The sequence below is a fragment of the Phodopus roborovskii genome, unplaced genomic scaffold, assembly GCF_943737965.1.
Source record: "Phodopus roborovskii unplaced genomic scaffold, PHOROB, whole genome shotgun sequence".
NCBI classification, from domain to species: domain Eukaryota; kingdom Metazoa; phylum Chordata; class Mammalia; order Rodentia; family Cricetidae; genus Phodopus; species Phodopus roborovskii.
The window spans coordinates 14,773,068-14,796,028 of record NW_026125059.1 but is presented as its reverse complement, the minus strand read 5'-3'; the positions used below and the strand labels follow the sequence as shown (position 1 = coordinate 14,796,028).

General features: G+C 46.0%; 1 protein-coding gene across 4 annotated transcripts in view; it reads left to right on the top strand.

Annotated features, from left to right (window-relative positions):
• The window catches only part of Pkig (cAMP-dependent protein kinase inhibitor gamma), a 64,944-nt gene that overhangs the window by 27,317 nt on the left and 14,666 nt on the right, over positions 1–22,961 (top strand). For 2 of the 4 annotated variants that reach the window (XM_051186742.1, XM_051186736.1), the window contains exon 2: positions 13,115–13,184. The exons of 1 other annotated variant lie outside the window; for it this stretch is intronic. Coding sequence is in view for 1 of the 3 variants with exons in the window: in XM_051186727.1 (XP_051042684.1) it covers positions 22,560–22,581 (22 nt within the window). In the remaining 2 variants the exon portion in view is untranslated. Of the gene's footprint in view, positions 1–13,114; positions 13,185–22,544; positions 22,582–22,961 lie in introns of those variants that run through there. One more of the 4 variants, XM_051186727.1, reaches the window with a different exon arrangement.

Here is a 22,961-nt window from a genome sequence, read left to right as displayed (position 1 = left end):
CTTCTCTGGCCCAGCCTGTTGTGGGGCTTTGTCAACTTGCCACTGTTCTAGGCCAGCCCTAGCTAAGAATATTGGCAAGAATTAAAAGCCCTGAGCCACATGACTGGACTAGAGCAGATTTAGGAGGCACAGGCAGTGTCTTTTCAGAGCAGAGGCACACATGGCTGTTTCTTTTGGAACCCAGAAAGAGTGGCACCGCTCATCAGAAGTGCTCTGTTCTGTCTGTGCCGACAGCTGGTGTATGTGCCAGACTCTGGGTGCTGGCATTTGCAGAGCCCCTTCAAGACTCATGCACAAAGCTGGCAGAGCAGCGGAGGACATTCATTCCATGGTTGCTTACTCTGTTTCCTTTGTCTCCCTCCTTCTCTTGATCTCCCTCTGCTATATTCACATACAATGACTTCAGGTCAATCAAATGCCATGAAGGGCTAAGGGGCAGATGTTAAGGTCTGGTAGAAAGAACACTGGATAAGATCAGGGAGTCTGGAAACTTGGGCAAATCACTTAATTTTAGGATTCAGGCCTTATGCTGGCCTGCCCCCTTGTCACAGGATGCACTCAGGTAGCATGTGGCCAGCCCAGGGACTTATGGCTGCTATGTCACTGATACTATGTAGCCTGCACACTGGTACAAAGGTCCCTTTTAAGAGACAAGTGCTGCCCACTCCCTTTCTCCTTTCCCTGCTGTTCCTCTGAAGGGACATGGAGGACTTTTCCTGTCTCTTCTCTCTGTCTCTCTCCCCCTCTTTCTTTTCTCTCTCCCATCTCCCTTCTTTTTCTACACCCCTCCAATAAAACTTCCCACTTAAGCTCTGTCTGCCTGGTGTGTTTGTCCCTCACTCGCCATGCGACCCTCAACAGCCCCCCCATGCCATATTCATAACACTTTTTGTTCTACAAATGAGCATAGTCCTGACACCCCCCCCCCCCGTTTTCATGGGGTTGATGAGAAAATCAATGTGAAATTATTTTCTGGATTATTGCAAACTACAGGACATGAAGGGGAGATCTGATAGTGTCAGACCTGTGCTTGTGGGGGATTGTATGAGAATTAGAACTAAATATGCACACATCCAAGTGCCAGTAATAGTAGTGGTTCCTTTAATGTTCCTTAGGTGACTAAGGATTCTAACCCTGAAGGGACATTGGGTTATAAATATGGGGCTATATAGATGTTGACATTAGCAAGAGGGCCTGCTAAGTGCTGCTTGTAATAACTGATAAAGATAAAAATTTAAAATAGAGATAAGACATAACTGTGAGTGAATGGATGAGGTTTTGTTGTTGTTCCTTTTGAATCTGGGTCTCATTGTGTAGCCCTGGCTAGCCTAGAACTTGGTATGTAGACAGGTTGGCCTTGAGCTCAAAAAAGATTCTCCTACCTGTCTTCAAAATGCTAGAGATTAAAGATGTGTGCCACCATGCCTGGCCATGATCAACTTAAAAAACAAAAAGAAACTATGAGTTCAAAAAGGCATCTTTCTTCTGTGTTCTTCTCGCTCTGAAGCCACCGTCTATTTTAGTATCACCTGCCCCTTTATTTTATGTAGTCTCATATAATGTAGACTGGAATCAAACTCACTATGGAGGTAAGAATGATCTCAGACCTCTGATCCCTCTGCCTCCACCTCTGTGTGCTTGGATGGCAGGTGTGACAGCCTGGTTGTTTATTTTGTGATGCTTGGAGCAAAGCCACAGCCTCACAGCAGCTAGGCAAGCCCTCTACCATCAAGCTGCTTCACACCAACCCCCCTCACTCAAGACAACAGCAACAAAAGCACTTTTAACATTTAGTGTCACACATTACACATCCAGTCTTTTTGTTTTGTTTTGTTTTGTTTTTTTGACACAGGGTTTGTCTTTCTAGTCAGAGCCAGACAAGAACATATATTTCTATATTGCACTTTTTTTTAAAAGAGTCTGACTGTATTATCCTTGAACTCCAACTCCACATCCTCCTGCCTCAGCTTCCCAAGTGTTAGGACTTTAGAACTGGGTACATTTTTTACTTTGAAACAATGTCTTTCCTCTTGGAAGTCCCTCTGCCTTGTCTTTTGAAATGGGCAGGATTAAGTGGCTGTCAATCTTGTTCTCCAAGTATCTACACTTCTGACTTTGAGCTCTGAGGCCGTCTTCCAGCAGCTCTGGGAATATCTCAGAATCTGAGATTCTTTCCTATCATCTCCTTACCCCTTTCTTTCCTGGAATTCCATTAGGGCCACTTTGAGCTTCCAGGCTTGTTCTACAATCAAGATCCTTTTTGCCTTGTACCTCCCTCTGCATTGCAAACTGTCCTCCTCCCACTCTCGGTTGGTCCTCCCCCGATCCTCCCCATGATGTGTTGGCTTCCGCATTGATACTGTCAATTCTCAAGAGCTCAGGTTTGTTTTCTTTATGCTGTATGGAAACCGTGTTCAGAATTCGTCAAGACAGCAGTTTATAAAACCTTCCCCTTTGGAGGTGGCTGTCTGCCCTGTAAGTGTTGTCTTCCTAGGAAATTGTTGGATACCCCATGTGGGAAGGAGTGTTTACTTCAGGGCACAGGAACAGGACCAGCAGATAGACTTAGATATCTCAGATGTCATAATAAGGAGGTCAGGTTCCTGGGAGAAACCTTAGACCACCCCTGTCATGTAAAGATACCCCTACTCCCCACCCCTGTAGTTCTATAGAGCTTCCAATTGTGTTGCAGGGGTAGAGATAGGAGCTGGTTGGCCAGCATTAGCTATTCTAAGTCCTCCATTACCGTCTCTTCCAGGCTGAGGCCCTTCTTGGGGGTCCATACAGCAGTGTGCTTCTCATGTTCCACAGGTGTACACCGCCATGCCTGACCCTGGCACCACTTTTTTTTAGAAACTGCTTGAAGGGAAATCTTTTGTTCTCTAATAATCCTTTCTCAGAGGGAGGGCCTTGTTTATAGCATACAAGGCATGAGGGTGTGTGTGTGTGTGTGTGTGTGTGTGCGCGTTTGTCTGTCGTCTGTCTGTTGGTGCCAGTGTGTGTGTGCTTGTCTGTGCCTCTGTGTGTGTGTGTGTGTGTGTGTGTGTGTGTGTGTATATACACACGCACTCAGGACTGTTTGAGGCACTTGGAATGGAGAGATGTTTCCCATCTGGTAGGACACATAACAGGTACTTAAAATAACATGCTAAGAGGAATGAGAGATCATTCCAGCATGGAGCTAATCTGTCATCAAACAAGGCCTTCCCAGGAAAGCGACATTTAATGTGGGGTCTGATTAACCAGAGGTTAGGGTAGTCAGAGTGACAGTGGCAAGTAAGACTGTGAGGGCAGCCAGGCTGCCTCCTGTGAAACGTGTAGGTTGTGCAGCCTTGGGAAAGTTCTTTGCCTTCTGGGAGGTACTACCAGATGGTTCAGTAAAGTGCTTGCTTTTCAACTGTGAGGACTTGAGTTCAGATCCCAGAAGTCATGTAAAAAGCCAGGAGTGGGCCTGTATCCACAATAAGGAGAAGGTTGATCCCTGGAAGGTCAGGGCTAGCCTGGCCTATGTGGCAAAGTTCAAGCGAATCTACTGAACATGTCTCTGTGACTCTTGTGGGATTAACTACACTGTTTACCACGTGATTCACATTTCTGATTCCCAAATTCTTTGGAGGCTCTCTGGTAATGTTTACATGCTGAGGCGATAGGTGGCTGTCTCGTCTTTTTTCTTGTTCTGTAGATGTCCCCCCCCCCTTTTTTTTAACATAAGCTATTATTATTATAATTGGAAAAATAATGGCAAGAAACTTTGTTTTGTTTGTTTAGCCCTAGACATCCTAAAACTCACTCTGTAGAGCAGACTGGCCTCAAACTCAGAGATCCACCTGCCTCTGCTGGGCCACCTGGCTAAGAAACTCTGCTTACAGGTGTAAATCTCAGCATGGCTTTGTAGCTTTGTGGCACAGAGAACAAGTTGTAGATGTGACATCTGTTTTTACAGAGGACCGGGTTAGGTTCTCACCACCCCCACTGTGGCTCTCAACCATCCCTAACTCCAGTTCCAGGGATCCCATGTCCTCATCTGACCTATCCAGACAGGCACCAGACATGGTACACATACGTGCATGTAGCCGAAACACTCATGCACATGAAATAATCTGAAAAGCAATAAAGTGGAAAGTGATTGAGGAAGACACCTAGCATAGATCTCTGGCTTCCACATGCATGTGTACACATGTATATACATCCACACAAGCAAGTATTCACATACAGTGCACACAAAGAACTTATTAGGGAAAGTGCTGTTATGATCCCATCGTCCATTGGGCAGCCAGGGCACAAACCAGTTGCCTGGGGTCCTCCTCAGTGGGAGGAAGGCAGGACTGGGAGGGCCCCACATCTCTCCCAGTTGTTGGTGTTGCTCCCGTAGCGTTTTCAGGCTGGTGGGTTTTCTTCTACCACAGCTCACCAACTTGTTCCAGAGCCTTCTGATTGACAAACACCCTCCCATGAAGAGCCTGTTTGCTGGAGTACTGATAAGCATCAAAGTTTTCTGAGAACTAATTAACATTCTTATTAAGTTACAAAGGGCCACAGCCTTCCCTATCTGCCATAAAGAGCTGTGTCCAGCAGAGTTCTGTAACCTCCTGTCCCCATGGAAATAGCATGCACATGGATTGGCTTGTGTCCCTTTGGGGAGAGGCAGTTAAAATCACCCAGCATTTTGGTAACAAAGCCAATAAGCCCACCTCTGACCTGATGGGCTGGAGTGTTCCCTTAATCAGGCTGGGTGGGATGTCTGTTTTAAGAATAGCATTGTGACATTCATTCTGACTTAGTCAAGAGCTAGGAGCCACGGTTTCTAATTCTGGCCCTTTTGTTTTCAAGTTGTGTGACTTTAGGTATGTCACATAACTTCTCTGTTTTTCTTATTGAGGAAAGAGTAATAGTAATTCTTCTGGGGTGTTGTGAGAATCAAAATAGATGATATACAACAGTGAGAGCTAACATTTTCCCAGTACTTGGTCTGTACTGACCATTGTCTTCATCCCCTTGTAAATATTACTTCTTATAATCCTAAAATGAAGTCACTAGCGTCCCATTTTACAGAGAGAGAGAGAGAGAGAGAGAGTTATGTAGGGCTCAGGTCCTGCTTCTGACTCCTGACAGTGCTCCCATTCCCTGCCCAGGTCCCCTTGCTTCTCACAGGCAAGAGTGGAGAGTTTTGCCCATCTCCCTGCTGGAGTGTACTGCAGATGCAACATTCTTATGATCTAGCCTAACAGTTGCTGGGTTTGTCCCTAAGGACAGTTACATTCTCTACTTGTTTATCTTATCTAGTAGTTTATGTTGTCTCTTTTTATATCCCCCGGGACTCCTTCAGTGAATACTTTTGAGTTTTCTCCCAGAGAAATGTCTTAGCTGTGCTGTGAGGGCCCAGGAGCCCACAAGGCCAGGCATTATCTTGGGAAGAAGAGGTTTCTTCCTGCTCAGGCATGTGGCTGGTAGCCTGGAGTAAAATGCTCCGAGATGCATTTGATAATAAGCTGCACACACTGGCTTCCAGTGGGGTATCAGGCAGGAAAGACACCCATGTTATCATTTCACTGGTGAAACCAAGGCCCAGTGGCTTGGCTTGAGGCAGAGCCAAGACCTGAAGCCAGTTCTCCAGGCAACAGACCAGTGCTGTGTCCCAGCCTGTCCTGTGTGTGCGTAAGGACAAAAGGACACACATACTCTGCCGAGCACACTACTAGCAAGGCGAAGAAATGAAATAGCTTGGAGGACTGGCCAGAGAGCCAGAGATGGGGGAAGCATAGAGAGGTCTCCTGCCTAATGGAGCACATTGTACACCACAGAAACGGATGGGAGCACAGCAGAACGCAGGTGGCCGGTCTTCCCCAGTGACTGAGAAGCAGAGGGACTCATGCCGGCAGGCTGGGAGTCCTGGGACTGACCCGCCACATAGGAAGCCTTTTGTCACTGTGGTCTCAGTGTTGAAAATTGAAGGAAGGATGTTTGACACATGTGCCGGGCCTGGGATGCCATTAGAGCCCCCTGGCTCATTGTCCAAAGGAAATAGATCTCTCTCGTGGACAGAGATGGAAACTGAGCAAGTGGGTTGAGTGTTGACATCATCAGGCCGAGAATTGGATTACAACAAATGGGGACTCGCTTGGCCAGAGATGTGGGAAACACCCTCTGAAACCTCAAGTGCTTTTCATTTAGGAGACACACAGGGAGAGGGCAGAACGAGCTGCCTGCTGCTCTCTGCGCAGCCCTTTTTGAACCCTAGCTTCTTACCCTACCTTCCGTTCTGACCCGGGACCTCTGCACTTGAAGACTTGGCTCCTGTGAGTACAATTGCATTGCCTTGTCTACCCCACCCCAGCCTGCTGCCCACAAAGGCTCTGTTTCTATGTTATGATGCGTGGACAGTTGCTTCAGACGGTACAGCTTTCTCTGCAGCTGCTCAGGGCTGCAGAGTGGGAGCCTCTTCTCACAGGTAGGCTCCATCCCCACTGGAGACTTATTACCACATAGCCTCAGCAGTCCCCACAGCCTTCAGAATGCCACCTTGCCTACATGCAGGCTAAAAAGCCAAGTCTAACTGTAGAAATTACTATCCCTAAACTTTTAATCATTTTCTGGTTACAAAGGTTTTTTTTTAAAATTCCAATGAAAGAAGTTTTATAAATTCTTGAAAGACATTTCTCACACACATAAAATTGGTATATGAAAACCTAATCTTTGTGCCTCTACCTCTCAAGTGCTGGTAATTTGTTAAATTTCAGATACCAACTTATTTAGGTTCACAGTATAAGGTATCTTCCTTATACTGTAGCAATTGTGTGTGTATTGGGGGGGGGGGGGCGGCTCCAGGCTGAGGAGCTTCCTTTTAACCTTGGCTTTGTGCTGTCTTTCTTGACCATATAAGCAATTGCACTTTCCTTCTCTTGGAGTCTGTGTTCAGATTTTTAAACAAGGCAGGTCACTATGTGCAGAGAGGAAGGGAGGGCCCTTGTTACCTCTAGGTCCCTCTATGGGTCTCAGCTGAGATCCGCAGGTGGTTAGTGCTGTGGCCCATCTCTTTGATTAGCAGATGAAATAGATTTGATATTTGAAAATTATTCTATTTTTATGTGTTGGAGTGTTTTGCCTGCATGTATATTGAGGATCTACCTGTACTATGTTCATGCCCAGTACCTGCAGAGGCCAGAAATGGAGATACAGGCAGTTTTGAGGCAAGCATGTTAAATATATTTGAGAAGTTATAGCTAAAAGAGAAATAGTCCAGCCTTGGAAAGCAAAAAGTGGGAACAGAATAGGTGTAGCTCATGGTGGAGCACTTGTCACCATACATGGTTTCCATCCCCAGTATCACAAAAAATAAAGCCACCATGTAGTAAAGAGCCACCCAAGGAAAGTGTGTGACCTTTCATAAGTGTTTGGTACATTTGGACCTGAGTTTTCTCATTTGTTTCTAAATGAGGGGACAACACCAGATGATCACGTGAATGTTTCTTTTCTTGTGAGGCTGACTGTTGTAGCTTTTGAAGCCAGGTGCCCTCAGTTTTCAGTATTCCAAACTGGCTAAAATCCGGCTGGGTGAGAAAATCAAGAGGACACAGGGCGGGAGACTTGGCTCAGTGAGTAATTGCTTGCTTGTGTGAGCACAAGGACCTTAGTTCAGATCCCTATCTTAAATGAAAGTCAGGTTTAATGGCAAGTGAGCCCTTAGAGGCCCGAGGGCAGTGACAGGATGCCCTGGAGCTGGAGTTAAGTGTTTGTGAGCTGGGGGAATTGGGAACCAGTGCTGAGCCTTTTCCTGCCTCAACAATTCCATTTCAACTTAAAATCTACCACTTCAGTTTTTAGTTTGGCAAGAAAGATGAGAGGTGGAAGGGGAAAAAATTCCCTGTACTTGCCTCTGTGCCCTTTCTTTTATTCTAGTGTCCTGGCCACCACTGCTGCAGGGAAAGAATGTCCATAGCTAGGATGCATACAAAAGCAAAAATCAGCTGTTGTTCCAGGTCTTGTTAACTCTTTATCTTTAGGGCCATCAGAGACCCCCAATCCTCAGGAGGATGTATTGTTTGGAAACTGTTTGAAGTAAGGTCAGAGTTCTCACAGTCCCTTGGCATATCTTAAAGCTGCAGACTTCCCCAGTGGCTCTGCCATCCAAGGCAGACTTTGGCTACCCTGTAGCAGGGCACTGGGAAGCTAGGCCTTTCTTCTATGCCTCAGCCCACAGCCTAGCCCCTAGAACTGGGGCCTCTGGATAGGTACCATCCCTCTTTCTCAGGAGGTAATGAGGCCATGATGCTTGGAAAGGGCTCTTCCTGACATGTCACCTGGTGCTGAGTTTAGGGCATCTTGGGAGTGGAGGTAGGCTGTGGAGGACACTTCTGTGTTGAGCTCTTGTGTAGGTTTCCTATCTTCAAGTGTTTGTTACATGCAAGGCTGGGCATCTCAACTTTGCTGATTCTTTTTCGTCTTCACAGCAGTGATGGGAGAGATTTTCTCCATCTTACAGAAAGAGGTACGGAGATGGGAAGCAACTTGTTCAAGTTCTCACACCTTGCAGGAGATAGAGGTAGTGTGCTGAAGACTAGGCTGTCCCTGCCACTGTTGAACTTGCCCCCCAGCTGCTGTCCAGTTCATACCACTTCCCTGTGGCTCAGTTTCACTGTCTGATTGCAGAGGGGTATTGTACCAAAGTCAGAAGGCAGAGTGGTGTTTTAGTCTAACTCTACAGCTTAGGTCATGTGCTTTACTTCTTTACCATACCCTACTTAATTTGCTATACATTCTAGCCTACTGCCTGGCTCCTGGCCCTTCGCCTCTATGGGCTTCTGTGATCCCTGGACTTTCTGGTGTCTAGACTGCTTCTGCTTTCAGTCTGGAGTTTGGTGAGAAAGCAGGAAAGAGCACCCCCACCTCACTTAGCTGAGAGGTCTGGACAGACCTTCACTCCTCCTCCAGAACCTGTCTGCCTTTGGAGAAAGCTGGGATCACACTCAGCCTATCCCACAGGGTGTCGTGGGGGTGGATGAAATACAGTAAATTAGCACCTGCACATTGGTACCAAACTCTTAAGCTGGGCATGGCAGTTCACACCTGTAATCCCAGCACTTGAGAAGCTAAGGCAGGAGGATCACCATGAGTTTTAGGCTATCCTCAAATGTATGTAGAGAGTTCCAGGCCAGTGCCACCACAACCACCACCACCAAAATGACAAAGCAACAGAATAAAACCAAACTACATGCTCTAGACTGTTGTTTTACTACACGGAAGAGTGTTAGTTACTCATAGGATGGTGTTTATGTGAGGTACCCCAGGACTGCCTCTTGCCTCTACAAACCAGGCTTTGGGGCTACTTTCTGTCACCTGGACACCTAATGCTCAGCTTCAAGTTGGCCATCAGCATGGAGGCAGGAAGAAGAGGTGGGTGCTCCTGCCTGGGAGCAGAGGGAAGAAGCTATTGGCACCTGCAGCTGTGAGAAGCTGAGCCCACCAGTCTACTCAGTTGAGCTCAAGGCACCAGACGTGATTGCTAAGCAGAGTCAGGGGTGGAGTGCTTGGAAACAGTTATTACTCAAGGCTGTGCTCACCACCTCCTGGAAACCCTTTAGCAGCTGGAACACTGGCCACCTTCCTCTAAATGGCATGGTTTCTCTGGGAGTTGCACTCAGCTATGAGGCCAACAGATGGTGATTAGAACGTATCACTCTACGAAGCCAGCATTTCCCAAATGTAAGAGAAGCTTTGCTGATGTTTGAAGAAATCACTGCTTCCATTTGGCACCGTAGGACAGGATAATGGACCTTTGAGCCCCAAAGCAAGGAAGTGTCTATCTCTAATGCACACTTGTGCCCCAGGACTCTAAACTCTGTGTAGTGCTTTATAGATGTGCTCCCTATTATTCTATAAGTGTTGAGGGACTCATTGTTCTAGACTTTGAATCCACTGGAAAAGACCAAAGACTTAATTCGAATTTAGGTTAAACGATTTATTTTTACTGCTAGAAGGACAATAGTCTTATAGCCAAATCAGAAGCCTGTCGTGCCAGAAGGGTCTATGGAAGCATTTATAAATGTGAACATCAAAGATGAACATTAAAGGTGGGCATCACAGTTATCTCACGCTCTATGGAATCCACAGCTGGAAGAGGAAGAGGCTTCACTCCCCTGGGTTGTTTCTCATCCCCATTATACGAAGCAGTAATACCATTTTCCTTATCTCACATGGCTAACACCTGCAGGCCACTAGGATCTCACAGGCATTTCAGGACAAAAGTCAACAGTTATTAGATATGCCTAGTACTGGGTTAATAAGTTCCTTAGCCATCACAGGGGAGTCCTGTATAAATTGTCACACAAACCAAATCACCCAGGGAAAACAAAAAGAAGGGTCATTAACGACTGAGATAGAGTAGTTTTTTCCGGGCATAGTGCCATCAAGTTAGGGCTGGCTGTCACATTCCCACAAAACTGAGCACTGGGCTAGAGGAATAGGTGATTATAGACCAGCTTTAGTTGTTTTCTCTCCCTTCCCACCCCTCTTCTTTTTGAGACAGGATCCTATGTAATCCAGGCTGGCTCAAACTCACTAGATAGCTGAAGTTGCCATTACTAATCTTCCTACCTCTTCCTTCCTTGGGTAATAAGTTATAGGTATATGTTATCAGGCACTGCTCAAAATTCTACGTGATTCCTGGGTCATTGCTGTTGTCTATTTGTTTTTTGTTGTTTGTTTGCTTGTATTGTCTTGTTTTAAACAAAGCATTGATGTTTAAACCACATTCATGTCAGACAAACACTCCATCACGGAGCTACCTCCCAAGCCAGCAGGGGAGTGAACAGTTACTGTGGCTTGTGCCAAGTGGTACAAGGGAACTATGTGGGGGGCTGTGGGGCGCTATGCAGTGGGTTCCCACAGAGGCTCTGAACTCCAGCTGCTCTTAGCCCACACTCCCCCTCAAGTTCCTGTGCTAACAGCTTTGCAGCTCTTGCTGCAGCAAAGACACTTGCTCCCTCACTTTCCTGTTCCCCATGCTTTAGAGGAATGGGGAGAAATTTCTCGTTACAAAATACAGGGGCCCCTCCTGGCATGGCCCAGGATTGGGAATCCCAACTATAGGGATGGGTGACTTGGAGTCTAAAGTCTCTAGTGAATTTTCTGTTGGGGTTTTTGTTGTTGTTGTTGTTGTGTTTGGTTTTGTTTTTGAGGCAAGATTTCTCTGTAGCTTTGTAGACCAAGTTAACCTCGAACTCACAGAGATCTGCCTGCCTCTGCCTCCTGAGTGCTGGTCTTAAAGGCATGTGCCGCCACCACCTGGCTGGTTTGTATTTATAACATTTATTGCGATGTTTTTCCTTCTTCAGTTACAAACTTAGAACATGTTTAAGGAAGGAAAGCTAGACAATGTAGAGAAAGTTCGTAAAATAAATCATCAGTCAGTGCTTTCTCTCATCTGGTAGCTGTCTAAGTACCCTCTCTTCACATGGGTATGTTTCTCCCTGGGCCTGGGGTCCTTGCATTTGTGTATCCTGGGAGCATGCTCTGATGCTATCTGCTGTACAGGCAGATCTACCATCGGAGTGGGTAGGGGCTGCCACCTCCATTTGTCCTGCCCTGTTAGGCAGAACCTGGGTGCTGTGGTGGCAATGTGAAGGGGATAAGTAAGACCTTTTAAATTTTCAGTTATTTTGTTTTGAGACAGGGTCTCACTATGTAGCCCCAGCTGGCCTGGAATTTGTTGTGTAGACCAGGCTGGCCTCAAACTCAAATCCCTCCCTTGTGCTAGGATTTGCCTGGCCCTGGCCAAGGTCTTTTTGTTTTTAAAGATTCTTGGGCTGAAGGGATGGCTCAACTGTTAAAGGCTAGGCTGACAACAAAAAATGTAAAAAAAAAAAAAAAAAAAAAAAAAAAAAGCTGCTTTGACAGACAGACAGACACACACACACACAAACACACCAGGTCACCAGCCAAGATGCAAGATGGTAGCCAGACATCCTGTTACTGAAAATTTTTGAACTGTGACCTAGAAAGTATCTGGATCACAGATATAGCTTCATACCCCCCCATGTCTGTCCTCTGTGTCTCACACACATGTACACACAAGAGGGACACAAATAAAATTTGAAATTAAATATACAAGAAAGTAACAGAACAAGAAATTAAAAACAAGCAAACAAAACACCTTCCTTGGGGTTAAAGAAATAAAAGGACCCAGGTATGGTGAAGCATACCCTTAATGCTATCATTTGGGAGGCAGAGACAGGTGGAACTCAATGAATTGGAGGCAGGTGTGGTCTAGTTAGAGATTTCTAGGACTATGTAGAGAGACCACGTCTCAAATAAATGAATAGAAAAAATAATGTAAACATAAAGATGATTAACTTGGAATAAAACAAGTGTGTGTGTATATTTTGATGCCCATCGGGGTCAGAAGAGGGTGTCAGATCCCTTGAATCTAGAGTTACATGCATATAGGCCTTTGTGAGCTAGCTAGGCAGAATCCTGTTTCAAAAAAAAAAAAACCAAAACAAACAGAACAATGGAATAGAAGCCCTTTTCTGTTTTGATCCTCACTACCACCACTCCCCACCTGCCCCAAAGAGTAAGAACACATTCAACTCACTGTCCCACATGTACACACCTATCACTTCAACACTGAGAAGGAGATTTTGAGGCCAGTTGGGACTACATAGGGAAACTGTCCCTCACAAAAAAAGCAGCAGGAATATATGCAATTGTTTGCTTCATATATTGCAATCTCACAGTATTTTTTTTTTCCTAGCTGTGGAAGTAGCTCTGTAGACCAGGCTGGCCTCAAACTCAGATCTGTCGGCCTTTGCCTCCTGAGTGCTGGGACTAAAGGCATGCGTGCACCACCACTGACCTTGAAGTAGCTGTGTGGTGTCTTGGCACACTGATACCCAGGAATTTAACTTCATCCCATGTAGACAGTTAATTCCACACAGTATCTTTTACTCATTTGAATATATCTCTGGTACCAATTCCTGAACATTGGGTTCACTCTACAGATGTGCTCATTTCATGTTAACAGATTGCAAACTTGTCTCCCCAAAGAGTGCTCCAGTTTACAGCCCAGAGTGTGTCTGGTTCTAATCTTGTTTTTTTTTTTCTTCTTCTGGTTTCTTAGACTTTCCACACGGATTAATCAAGAGTGAAAAATCTGAAGACATGCAAGCAGGAAAAAGAAATTGAACTAGGTGGGTAGCTATGCAGTTCACACCTCTGTGCCATCACATCCCGAGTTTGTGTGCATGTCTTTTCCCTTTCTCTTGCTTGAAAGAAAGTCAGTAGGTTGTAGATTAAGTTCAAGGGGGTTTCAGTCGCCTAAGGAGGAGGGTGGCTCTAAGCAGCAGTTATTTAGCTCATGCTGCAGTGTCACATGCTGCATTGTCACGGGTCTTCCCAGTCAGGCGCTGTCTTCATGGCACCAGACAGACATCTTCCTTCCGGTGCCTTAGCAGGGTTCTTCAGCCATAGACCCAAACAGAAGGAGTCATATGTAGCTGATCAGCAACTTTGGGTGTGATGCCAACTTTTTCTGTATGTATCTGTTATAAAGACATGTTCACAACAACCAGGGCATGTTATGGGAATTGTCATTTTAAGACTGTTAGAGTTACCAAAACAAGCAAAGCCCAACCTCAGTGCAAAGAAATGGCCACAGCCTAGCAGTCTTGTGAGAAGGGATAGGACAGGCACCTTCCATTTGGGAGGAAACTACATGCGCATGCACAATATGAACGGGCTGCCTAGGGCTAGTGCTCTCAGTTCTTATGATAGTCAGGTGTTCTGTCATAGAAGTGGCAGACATAGTCCTTGCCTTCAGGGAGCTTGCATCTGCTGGACAGATGAGTAACTGTTGTCTGCACTAGGTGCAGAAGCAGGTGAGAAATGGTCTGCAGAGGGGTGTGCCAAACAGGCTGCAGCTCCAGGGCCTCTGGAGCAGCACTGAGAAGGGCCAGAGGACGGAGAGGCTGGGCATCCTGAGGATACAGGGAATACAGAGAAGGAGCTGAGTCTGCAAATGGCTGTGAACAGTCCAGGCTTATTTACCGTTATGGCTCTAAGCAGAAAGTCAGGCTTAGAAAGGTGACCCTTCAGAAAACTGGGCCAAGTTAATTTCCTTACCCTCTGCATCTGCTCTCATCCCCTCTCCTCAGGGCCTGTGCTCCTCCTGACAGTGGACCCTGATGAGGGAAAGTCACAGCCTGGGGAGGTGATCTCCTTGGAGGGAATGAGATGGGACGGTGGGTAGAGTCATCTAGTGTAAAGTAGAGTAGCCCAGTACAGGTCCCTTCATACCTGTGAACACCAGCTGCCTCGTCTACTAAAGGATAGTAGGCATTACTTTTCTCTTGTTTCATTCCACTGTGGATATTTTACATGCCCAATTAGGGCTTCGAATCCCTCTGTCTTGTTGGTCACATAATGCTTTGTTGAAATCCTCACAAGGATACTGGGCTTTCACCCAGGCTGTTTGTCCTGTGTTCTCTCTCTCATGATGTCATCTTTAGGGAGGAGTGAACAAATGCTGACTGAAGGCTAGGTGTGTACTTGGCCATGGCCATAACCAAAGGCTTTTAGAAATAGTATTTGTTTAGGCGAAGTCACGTATTAGGATAAAAACACCATGCTTTGCTGTGTATATGTAGACCAAGTTGGACCCAAGCTCACAGAAATCCACCTGCTTCTGCCTCCCGAGTGCTGGGATTGCTTAAGTACTACCACAACCACTTTACTTTCATGATTCTTAATCTCACTTAGTTGAGTCTTGTGAAATACCCAAATGTTACAGATAACCAAACAGAGGTCCGAAGAGGTGACACCAGGTGAGTTACAAGAGCCCATATCTGACCACTGTAGAACTTACAATCCTGTAGACAGTTCAGAAATGTCAGAGGCCATGGAGAAACAAGAGATACAGCTCCTCTGTGTTCTCTTGGTGACTCACATCAACTAAATCTGAGCTCTGGGGCAGCTTGTCCAGTTAGTGTTTTTCCTAAGACCTTTTCTCCAGATACCTTGAGGCCACCTCTCAGCCTTGGGGGTGAGTTCCTTGACAGCTCGGAGTGTGGCTGCTTAACTCCCTGAGTGGTTTCCTTTTGGCCTGCAGCCTTACTCCCAGAGGAGGCATTGTTAGTCCTGTGAGAGAAAGGGACAATGCCTGCCCTAATCTGGCATGCACACTGAAGGGGCCCTTCATCTCAGGAGGAGCTGTGGCCATTAGTATGATGCCCTTGAGTGGAGTCACTGGAGCAAGTAGAGAGGGTCACGGGTAGGAACCCTGTTTGTTCATGACTGTATCTGTGCCACACCATCTAAAGAATCTGCCTGATAGAATCAGTGTGGTCAGTGTCTCCACATGACCCAAACAGTGTACATGTAGCACTGTCCTTATCAGAATTTTAGTGGCATTTCTCCCAGAAACAGGTATGTGCTTGGCCATAGCCACAGCAGGAGGGTTTCTAGATTTGTTCTAGGAAGATTTTTTTTTTTTAGGTTAAAAAAAAAAAAAAAAATCCTAGGCTGGGCAGTGGTGGTGCACACCTTTAATCCTGTCACTCAGGAGGCAGAGGCAGGTGGATCTCTGTGAGTTCAAAGACAGTCTGGTCTACAGAGCAAGTTCCAGGACAGGCAGTTACACAGAGAAACCCTATCTCAGAAGGAAAAAAAAAAAAATCCTAAAACTTATGGAGCCATAAAAGACTAAGAATAACTAAAACACTTTTGGGCAAGAAGAGCCGAGCTGAAGGTACCGCAACACCTGATTTTCAGTTATATTACAAAACAAGTAATTAAAATGGTGTAATGTTTGCCTAAAAAACAGACATGTAGGCAGGCCAGTGTGCTGGAATAGAAAGTCCAGAAAAAAACTCACATATGCAATGTCAGCTAATATTTGACAAAGGTGTCAAAAATATGCAGTGGAGAAAGGGACAGTCTCTTTAATAAGTGAGAAAGCAAGATGATTCGTGAGAGTGGTATGTTTCTTATACCATACATAAAACCCAACTAAAAATGGCTTAACATTTAGATGTAAGACCTGATAGCCAGGGAGATGGCTTGGCATGTAAGACCTGATAGCCAGGGAGATGGCTTGGCACTTTTTTCTTGTAGCATGAGGACCTGAGGACTTGAGTTCGAATTCCCCCTACCCACATAAAAAGGGTGCATGGGTTTGAGGGCCTATAACCTTAGCACTGGGAGGTAAAGTCAGGTGGGTCCTGAGAGCTCACTGGCCAGCCAGCTTAGCTCAGATGGCAAGCTCTGGCTTGGGGGAGACCCTGGTTCAATGCAGTAAGTCAGCCTTTCTTTGGCTTCCACGTGTGTGTATGGATACATGCACTACCCCCACCCCTTCCCCCCATATCCGGAAGCTCTGCAGTGCTAGGACAGAGGAGAAAAGCTCCATAGAATTGGTCTTGGTAGCAACTTTTTGGATATGTCATCTAAGGTACAGCAAAGCCAAAGAAGTGTGACTACACAGCAGAGGCAGAGGAGACAACAGATAGAATGCAAGGTGGCCAGCCGAGTGAGAGAAGTCACTGTTTTCATAGTTTTCCTTAGAGCATTAAATGTGCCTTTGGCCTTTGGAATTTGAGAACTTTTGATCTAGAGGGAATTCACAGTCTAGTGGCCCATCTGAACTTTCAGGTACCAGGATCATGGGCTGAGATAGGTGACCTAATACTGCTGAAGCTCATGGCTGCCCTGTGGGATGTTCCAGACTCCCATCATTGCTGGAGACCTGCTTTGGTGGGGGTTCAGGTCCCAAAGAGAATGTAGTGGGGGGTTGGGGGAATGGATGGACATGATCTGAATTGGGATGGCTGCCAGCAACCTTTAATCAAAATAAGACTATACCTTTTATATTCTATAGTTGCATATAGGATTAAACAGGAGACAAGGAACATGTGAGCTAGTGTGTAGCTTGTCATCAGGAGTTGACCTTGACAATAGATACCAGTCCTATGTTAATGAAAAAGCCGTAAGTTCCTGACATTTTAGTCTTTTTCCATTATACTGTATCATTCTGATTTCTCTGTATTTATTAGTTGAACTCCTGACCTTAATGGCCTCAGGCCCTGGATCTGAATTGTAGACATTTCATCCTTGGGATCAGGTGTGTCTAGTAAATCTCTAACATTCCTGTTCTTGGTGTATTAGGAAGGCACAATGGAATTCCTGATTCTACCGTGGCAGGATTTTTTCCAAAGAATTTTTTGTTTAGAGAGACTACCACTGTACATACATTTTTTATCCTTTCCCAAAGCCCACTCAAAATTTCCCAAAGGGAAAGGCATTAATATTGAGAATCATTAGAAATGAAAGTAAAAAGGCACGGGAGAAGTGTGTCTGCAATGTTGGAATGCTAGAACTTCATCAAGCAGCGATGGTTACCATGTGTTACATACACACCACATCATGAAATACACAAACTGGTTCTTAATTTCATTCCACTCAACACCTAAGTACTCTGAACATGACATTAGTTTACTGGTTTGAGTCTATGGAAAGACCATTGTGAGCAGCGACGTTGATTAATGGCAAGAATCGTGAGTTTGAGGCCAGCTTGATCTACATAAGGAGTTCCAGGACAGCAGGGCTACATAAGAGAAAGGCCCTGTCTCAAACGAAACAAAACAAAACAAAATTACATGGAGAGCTTCAGTTCAGTCTGGCTTCCAATACCAGGGGAACCATTGAAGGCATCATGTATACTGTTGTACTTCAACCTCATAACACCCTAAGAAAGCTGGAGCTATCATCTTCCACCTGGAGAAACTGGTGTACTGTATAGCTTGACTTGCCATAGGTTACATAGCCAAGTGAACCAGTCGGGTGCGTGACTAATGCATCTCTGCTCACCTTCCTTATTTTTAGGGAAAAGGCAGAAGAATAAGAAACTGTTTTGCATAGGGCATGCGACCCCATACACTGTGATACTGAGAATGTTGCCTGCCAGGTTACAGCCTGTATGAGAAGCCACAGAGTGATCCGAAATTCTGAAGGAAGGCTTAGGGCATAATACATTAATGTACTAGTCTACATGAGAAGGGTTTCTCATCCTTCTCATAATTAGTCGGATGTTTTCTTTCTACAGCTTTATGAATTCACCTACCACAGAGTTCACCCATTAAAGAGTTCAAGTCAGTGCCCTTCAGTATTTTCATATCCATCAGCACAATCAATTATAGACATCTCCATCACCCACAAAGAAACCCCTTATCCTTTTGGCACCATCCTTTTGTTCCCTCCCCGTCCTAGGCAACTGCTAATCTACTTTATGTCTCCAGATGAGAGCTTTGACACTTAGTAAGAAAGTGAGGATCCTGGTGCCATGGAGTGCATCCTTCCCAGAGAATAATAGAGAAATGAAATTTGACTCTAAATGTATTTTATAAATGGCTTTATAAAGTACTGAGCATGTCTCTAATCTACATCACTTTGGGATTGATGTAGGGAAGGGGAAGAAGTTTTTTTAAAGATGTGTGTGTGTGTGTGTGTGTGTGTGTGAGAGAGAGAGAGAGAGAGAGACTTGAGAAGGTGCCAGGTATCCCTTATCATTCCATTTATTCCTTTTAGCAATAGTTAAAAGGAATAAGGCCTGTGACATTTTAAAGTTTATATATTATATCCTGAAGTATCCCTAAACCCTTCCTACTTAGCAGGTTTTATGTCATGCTTGCCCATCAGTAAAATGTCAACAAGGGCTGTTGTACCAGTGCCCTACCCCACCTGTCCTTTATAGACCCACTGAGGGGAAGGGGTTTGAAGGCACACTTGGTGCTGATAGCAGTTCTGCCCGGTGCCCCACACGCTTTACGTTGTCAAGAGTTAAGGCATTTTTGGTCAGTCTCCCTCGCTAGACCATGGCCTTCTTCAAGGCCATAGTTGTGTCTGGCTGTTTTTCTGTCCATAACATGTAGTCACAGATCTGGTACACAGTGAGTGGTTAGTAAATGTTTTTTGGATGAATGGATGAATATTGTAGAGGAATAATATCTTGCTTCTTTTCATCCTGCACAGTGTATCTGGTGGGTAACTTTGATAGGCTCTTAGAGGAGCTGGAGAGGAAACCTGAGCCGGAAGTGACTCAAGCTTGCTCTAGTTCTCTGCTGTTGTATAACACATCACCTCTGCCTGATAGTGGAAACCAGCTGTAGTAACTTACTATCTATCTCTCTTGGTTTCTGTGAGTCAGGACATTGGACAGCTTGCCTCGGTAATTCTGGTTTCTGTCTTTCACACATAGATAGTGGCTAGAGCTGGATTAACGAGGGACATGTAATAGCCACTTCCTGTCAAGTTGCATCTCTATCCATGCAGCTCAGGTTTCCTTGTGTGGTCATTTTCTGGATCTAGTTTGGGTTCCTCATGCATGGCAGCTTCAGATTTCCTGTATTGCACAGTGTTGAAGACAGGTATCCCAGGAGAGCCAAGTGGATGTTGTCTGAGGTCACTAACTTTGCCCTAGAAATCAAACACCATCATTCATTTTATGTTAGAAATTAGAGACTGGGGTATAGCTTAGTGGTATTCAGAAAACCCTGGGTGGGATCCCCAGAAGAGAAGAAGGAAGAGAAGTTAGTCCCAAAGCTAGCTCATAACTCATCTAAAAGATTTAAATTAGATCCGCCATTATCTTTTTTTTTTTTTTTTTTTTTTAATTTTCTTGATGATCTAAGACTTCAACCCAGGTCTGTATGTACTAGGCTTGTGCTCCATCCCTGAGTTACATTCCCAGCCTTTAGATGTCTGTCCTGTTAGGCAGAGTGTCAGACAACTTGTAGACATGTTGTATAACTGCATGGAGATAGAGGGCTGTTTCCCTTCATTCGCACTTGAGACCCCTAAGGTTAGGGTACCATGCCTACCTGGCACCTGCAGAGCTGGAGCTCAGCCCAGCCCCGGACAATGGCAAGCCTGCCTGGAAGTGATTTCACTTTCCCTTCCTGCCCCTCCCCTCAGAGTAGAGGGGTCTGCTCCTCTCTGGAAGGTTTGCTTTACAGCTGAGCCCCAGCTAAGCTTAGGTAGGGCACAAATGGCAGGAGGGCTGAGGAGAAGCTTGCCTAGCCACTGAAAGGTCCAGCAAGACTGTTTGCTACTTCATCCCAGTGGCTGATGGCTTCCAGCCCCCTAGTGTACGTGAGTCATGACACAGGCCTGCTGGGTAGGGCATAGCTGGTAAGAGGTGAGGTTTTAAAAACTGGTACCCTATATACATTATGTTTCTGTTGCTGTGTATGAAGAAGTTTGAGGGAAATTCATAGACACAACCAACCATCTCCGAAAAGACTGAAGAATTTTATGTCTAGCACAAAATCCAATGCAGAGGACTAGGTGTGGTAGTACCAGCCTATGCTCTTAGCATGAGGGAGGCTGAGGCAGGGGAATCAGAAGGTTGAGGCCAGCTTGGGATACATGGTGAGACTCTGACTCAAAACCAGAAAGCAGAAGTGAGAAAATTCAGCACAGAACTTTGCTTAAGTGTGGTTAAGTACATCTGGTGTTTGTTTTGGCAAGCACAGTAGAACGTTTTCTTGAGCCTTCCCTGTTTCCTGTTCTACTTTTTGAAATTCATTCTTTGTGGCTAGAGACTGGGGTGGCTGGGTAGGCAGGGGACAAGAAAAAAAATGACAAAGGAAACAGGCTCTTAAAAAAAATCTTACTAAACACTAGATGTCATTCAAGGTCACGTCCATGCTCTAGCCTGATTATAGACTGGGTCTGCTCCACATCTGCCACGTGACCTTGGACAAGCTACTGACCTCTCAGAGCCTCCCCTGTCTTTTCAGAAACAGCTATGATAATGCTTTCTTTGTCTTAGACCACTCAACCTCTGCTAAACCCTTTGTTACCAGTGAGCTTTGAGAATCTCCACAGCTACACTCAAGGCAGTTATTAGCGCCCCTTGTCAGGTGGTTGGCCAGGACCATAAGGGGCCACTCTGGGGACAGACGTTAGATTATAAAACCCTATTTGTGTCCACAGCAATAGCTTCTAGGCACCAGACTTTCTGGACCTACACAGTGAGAAAGAGGAACCCTGGTGGTTTTGAGCCCCGTGGACCTCAGAGCAGGAACCTTTAAAAACTTGAGGCTAGGGTGTCCCCTGTCTACTTACAGTGACTGAGGTGAGAGTGGTCAAGAATGTTTCTGGACAGACGGAAGGGACCTACAAAGGCCCGGAATTACATTAGGATTGAGAATTAGAGGTTCCAGTGTAGCAGAGCAAATACAGGCTGTGAAGAAAGCAGTTATGATGAAAAGCTGCAAGGAAGGCAGGGCTGGCTCAGAATGGGATGTCAGGGTGACCAAGAGCCTAGGGCTTTGCTGATGTTGAATGGAGCAGAGGAACCACACTGCCCAGTTTTTGTTTCAAGAACGACTCTGGGGCTGCGTGGGAAATCGCCTTTGGGGTAAGAGGGACACGGGACTGCATTGGGGGCCTCTGCCTGACACTTAGCAGGTAGACAGTGGTACACTGAAACCGTTTTGCAAGCAGAAGTGATGAAACTTGGTGACAAACTGTAGGTGGGTGGCAGAGGAGGAGGATCAAGAATGGCTCCATATTCTCAACTCCAGCAGCCTGTGAGGGGGGGAGGGGCAGGCTGATGGCCTGACATGTGAGGTTTGCTGGTGACGAGGAAGCCCAGCGACATACAAAGCGAGCAGACTCACATTCTAAGAGAGTTTGAAGTTCTGTGGCGGTCATCAACATACAGTATTTAAAGGTGGGGACTGGGGTCCCCCCACCCCAAGAGCACACAGATCATAGGGCTATGGACTTGAGGGAAGAGCTCTGATGTATGGGTCCTAGCAGGAGGTAGGAGACCCAGAGGGTGTACTGTCAGGACACCCCTGGGAAAAGTAAATGAATAGAAAGGTGTCTTTGCTCCCTAACAGTACAGGATCACTGATGTTCTTGTCTGGTCCAGCATCCTACGTTTCCTCCCTCATCCCACCTCCTACAGCAGGCTTCACTGCTGCGCCCTGACCGTGCAAGTCAGGGGCTTTTCCTGTTCAGAGCTGGGAGCCTGCTGGCACCTGTGATCAACGCTGTGCCCAGGGTGGCTCTCTGCGTGGGTGCTGAGCACTCTGCGGTCCTGCACTGTATGTGTACTCGGGAGCACTTTGATGCCAGCCCTGGTGGCCTGCCTGCTTCCAGCTTCCTTTGCGAAATGGTTTGGGGACTGCTGGTTTAGTAGATCCTGGCTTTTTGTCAGCTCCCCACAGCTCTTTCTGTCCTTAGAGAAGCTGGGCAGTTTTTCTCCCCTTGAGAAGCCTTCCACAAGACCATTTCACATTTCTGTACCCTGTGCCCTCTGTAAAAAGTCTGTTTGTTTTTTCTGTAACTTCTGCAAAATACTTCATTTTTTTTTTTTTAAGGAAAAAAAAAAAAGCAGGAAATGACCTTTCAGATGCATTTGGAAAGCAGTTGGGGTTGTAATGGATCTGCCCTAGCAATGAGGACTGAGAGCTACAGACTCAAGCAGACTGTAGCTCTTGGCACAGCCCAGGGCCTTTTCAGTTTACAGAGCTAGGGAGAGCAGCAGAGACCCTAGGGAGATGCCGTCCTGTGGGGACGAGAGTAAGCACCTGCGGGGCGCTTTGGCCTCTGACTTTGAGACCCCAGAATACCCCAAAATATAAGGGCTTCTTCTAGCTTGGGAGTTCAAGGTCAGCTGGATTCTTATAAGCACCTAGAGCCCACAGAGTTCCCCAGACCCCCAGGGATATGACAGAGATTTGTCCCTCAGCACCCCATGGAGTGCAGGCTCAGATGAACAGTACTCACACAGATGGGCTGTTGGCTCTGCCTATATTACTCCTGAGCCACTTTCAGTTCCTGTGGAGTAGAGTTTTTGTTTTGCCTGGTTTCAGAGAAAAGGTCTCCCTGTGGGACTCTATGTGTAGCCCAGGCCAGCCTTGAGCTCTGGGAGTCTCCTCGCCTCTCCTTCAAGGTGCTGG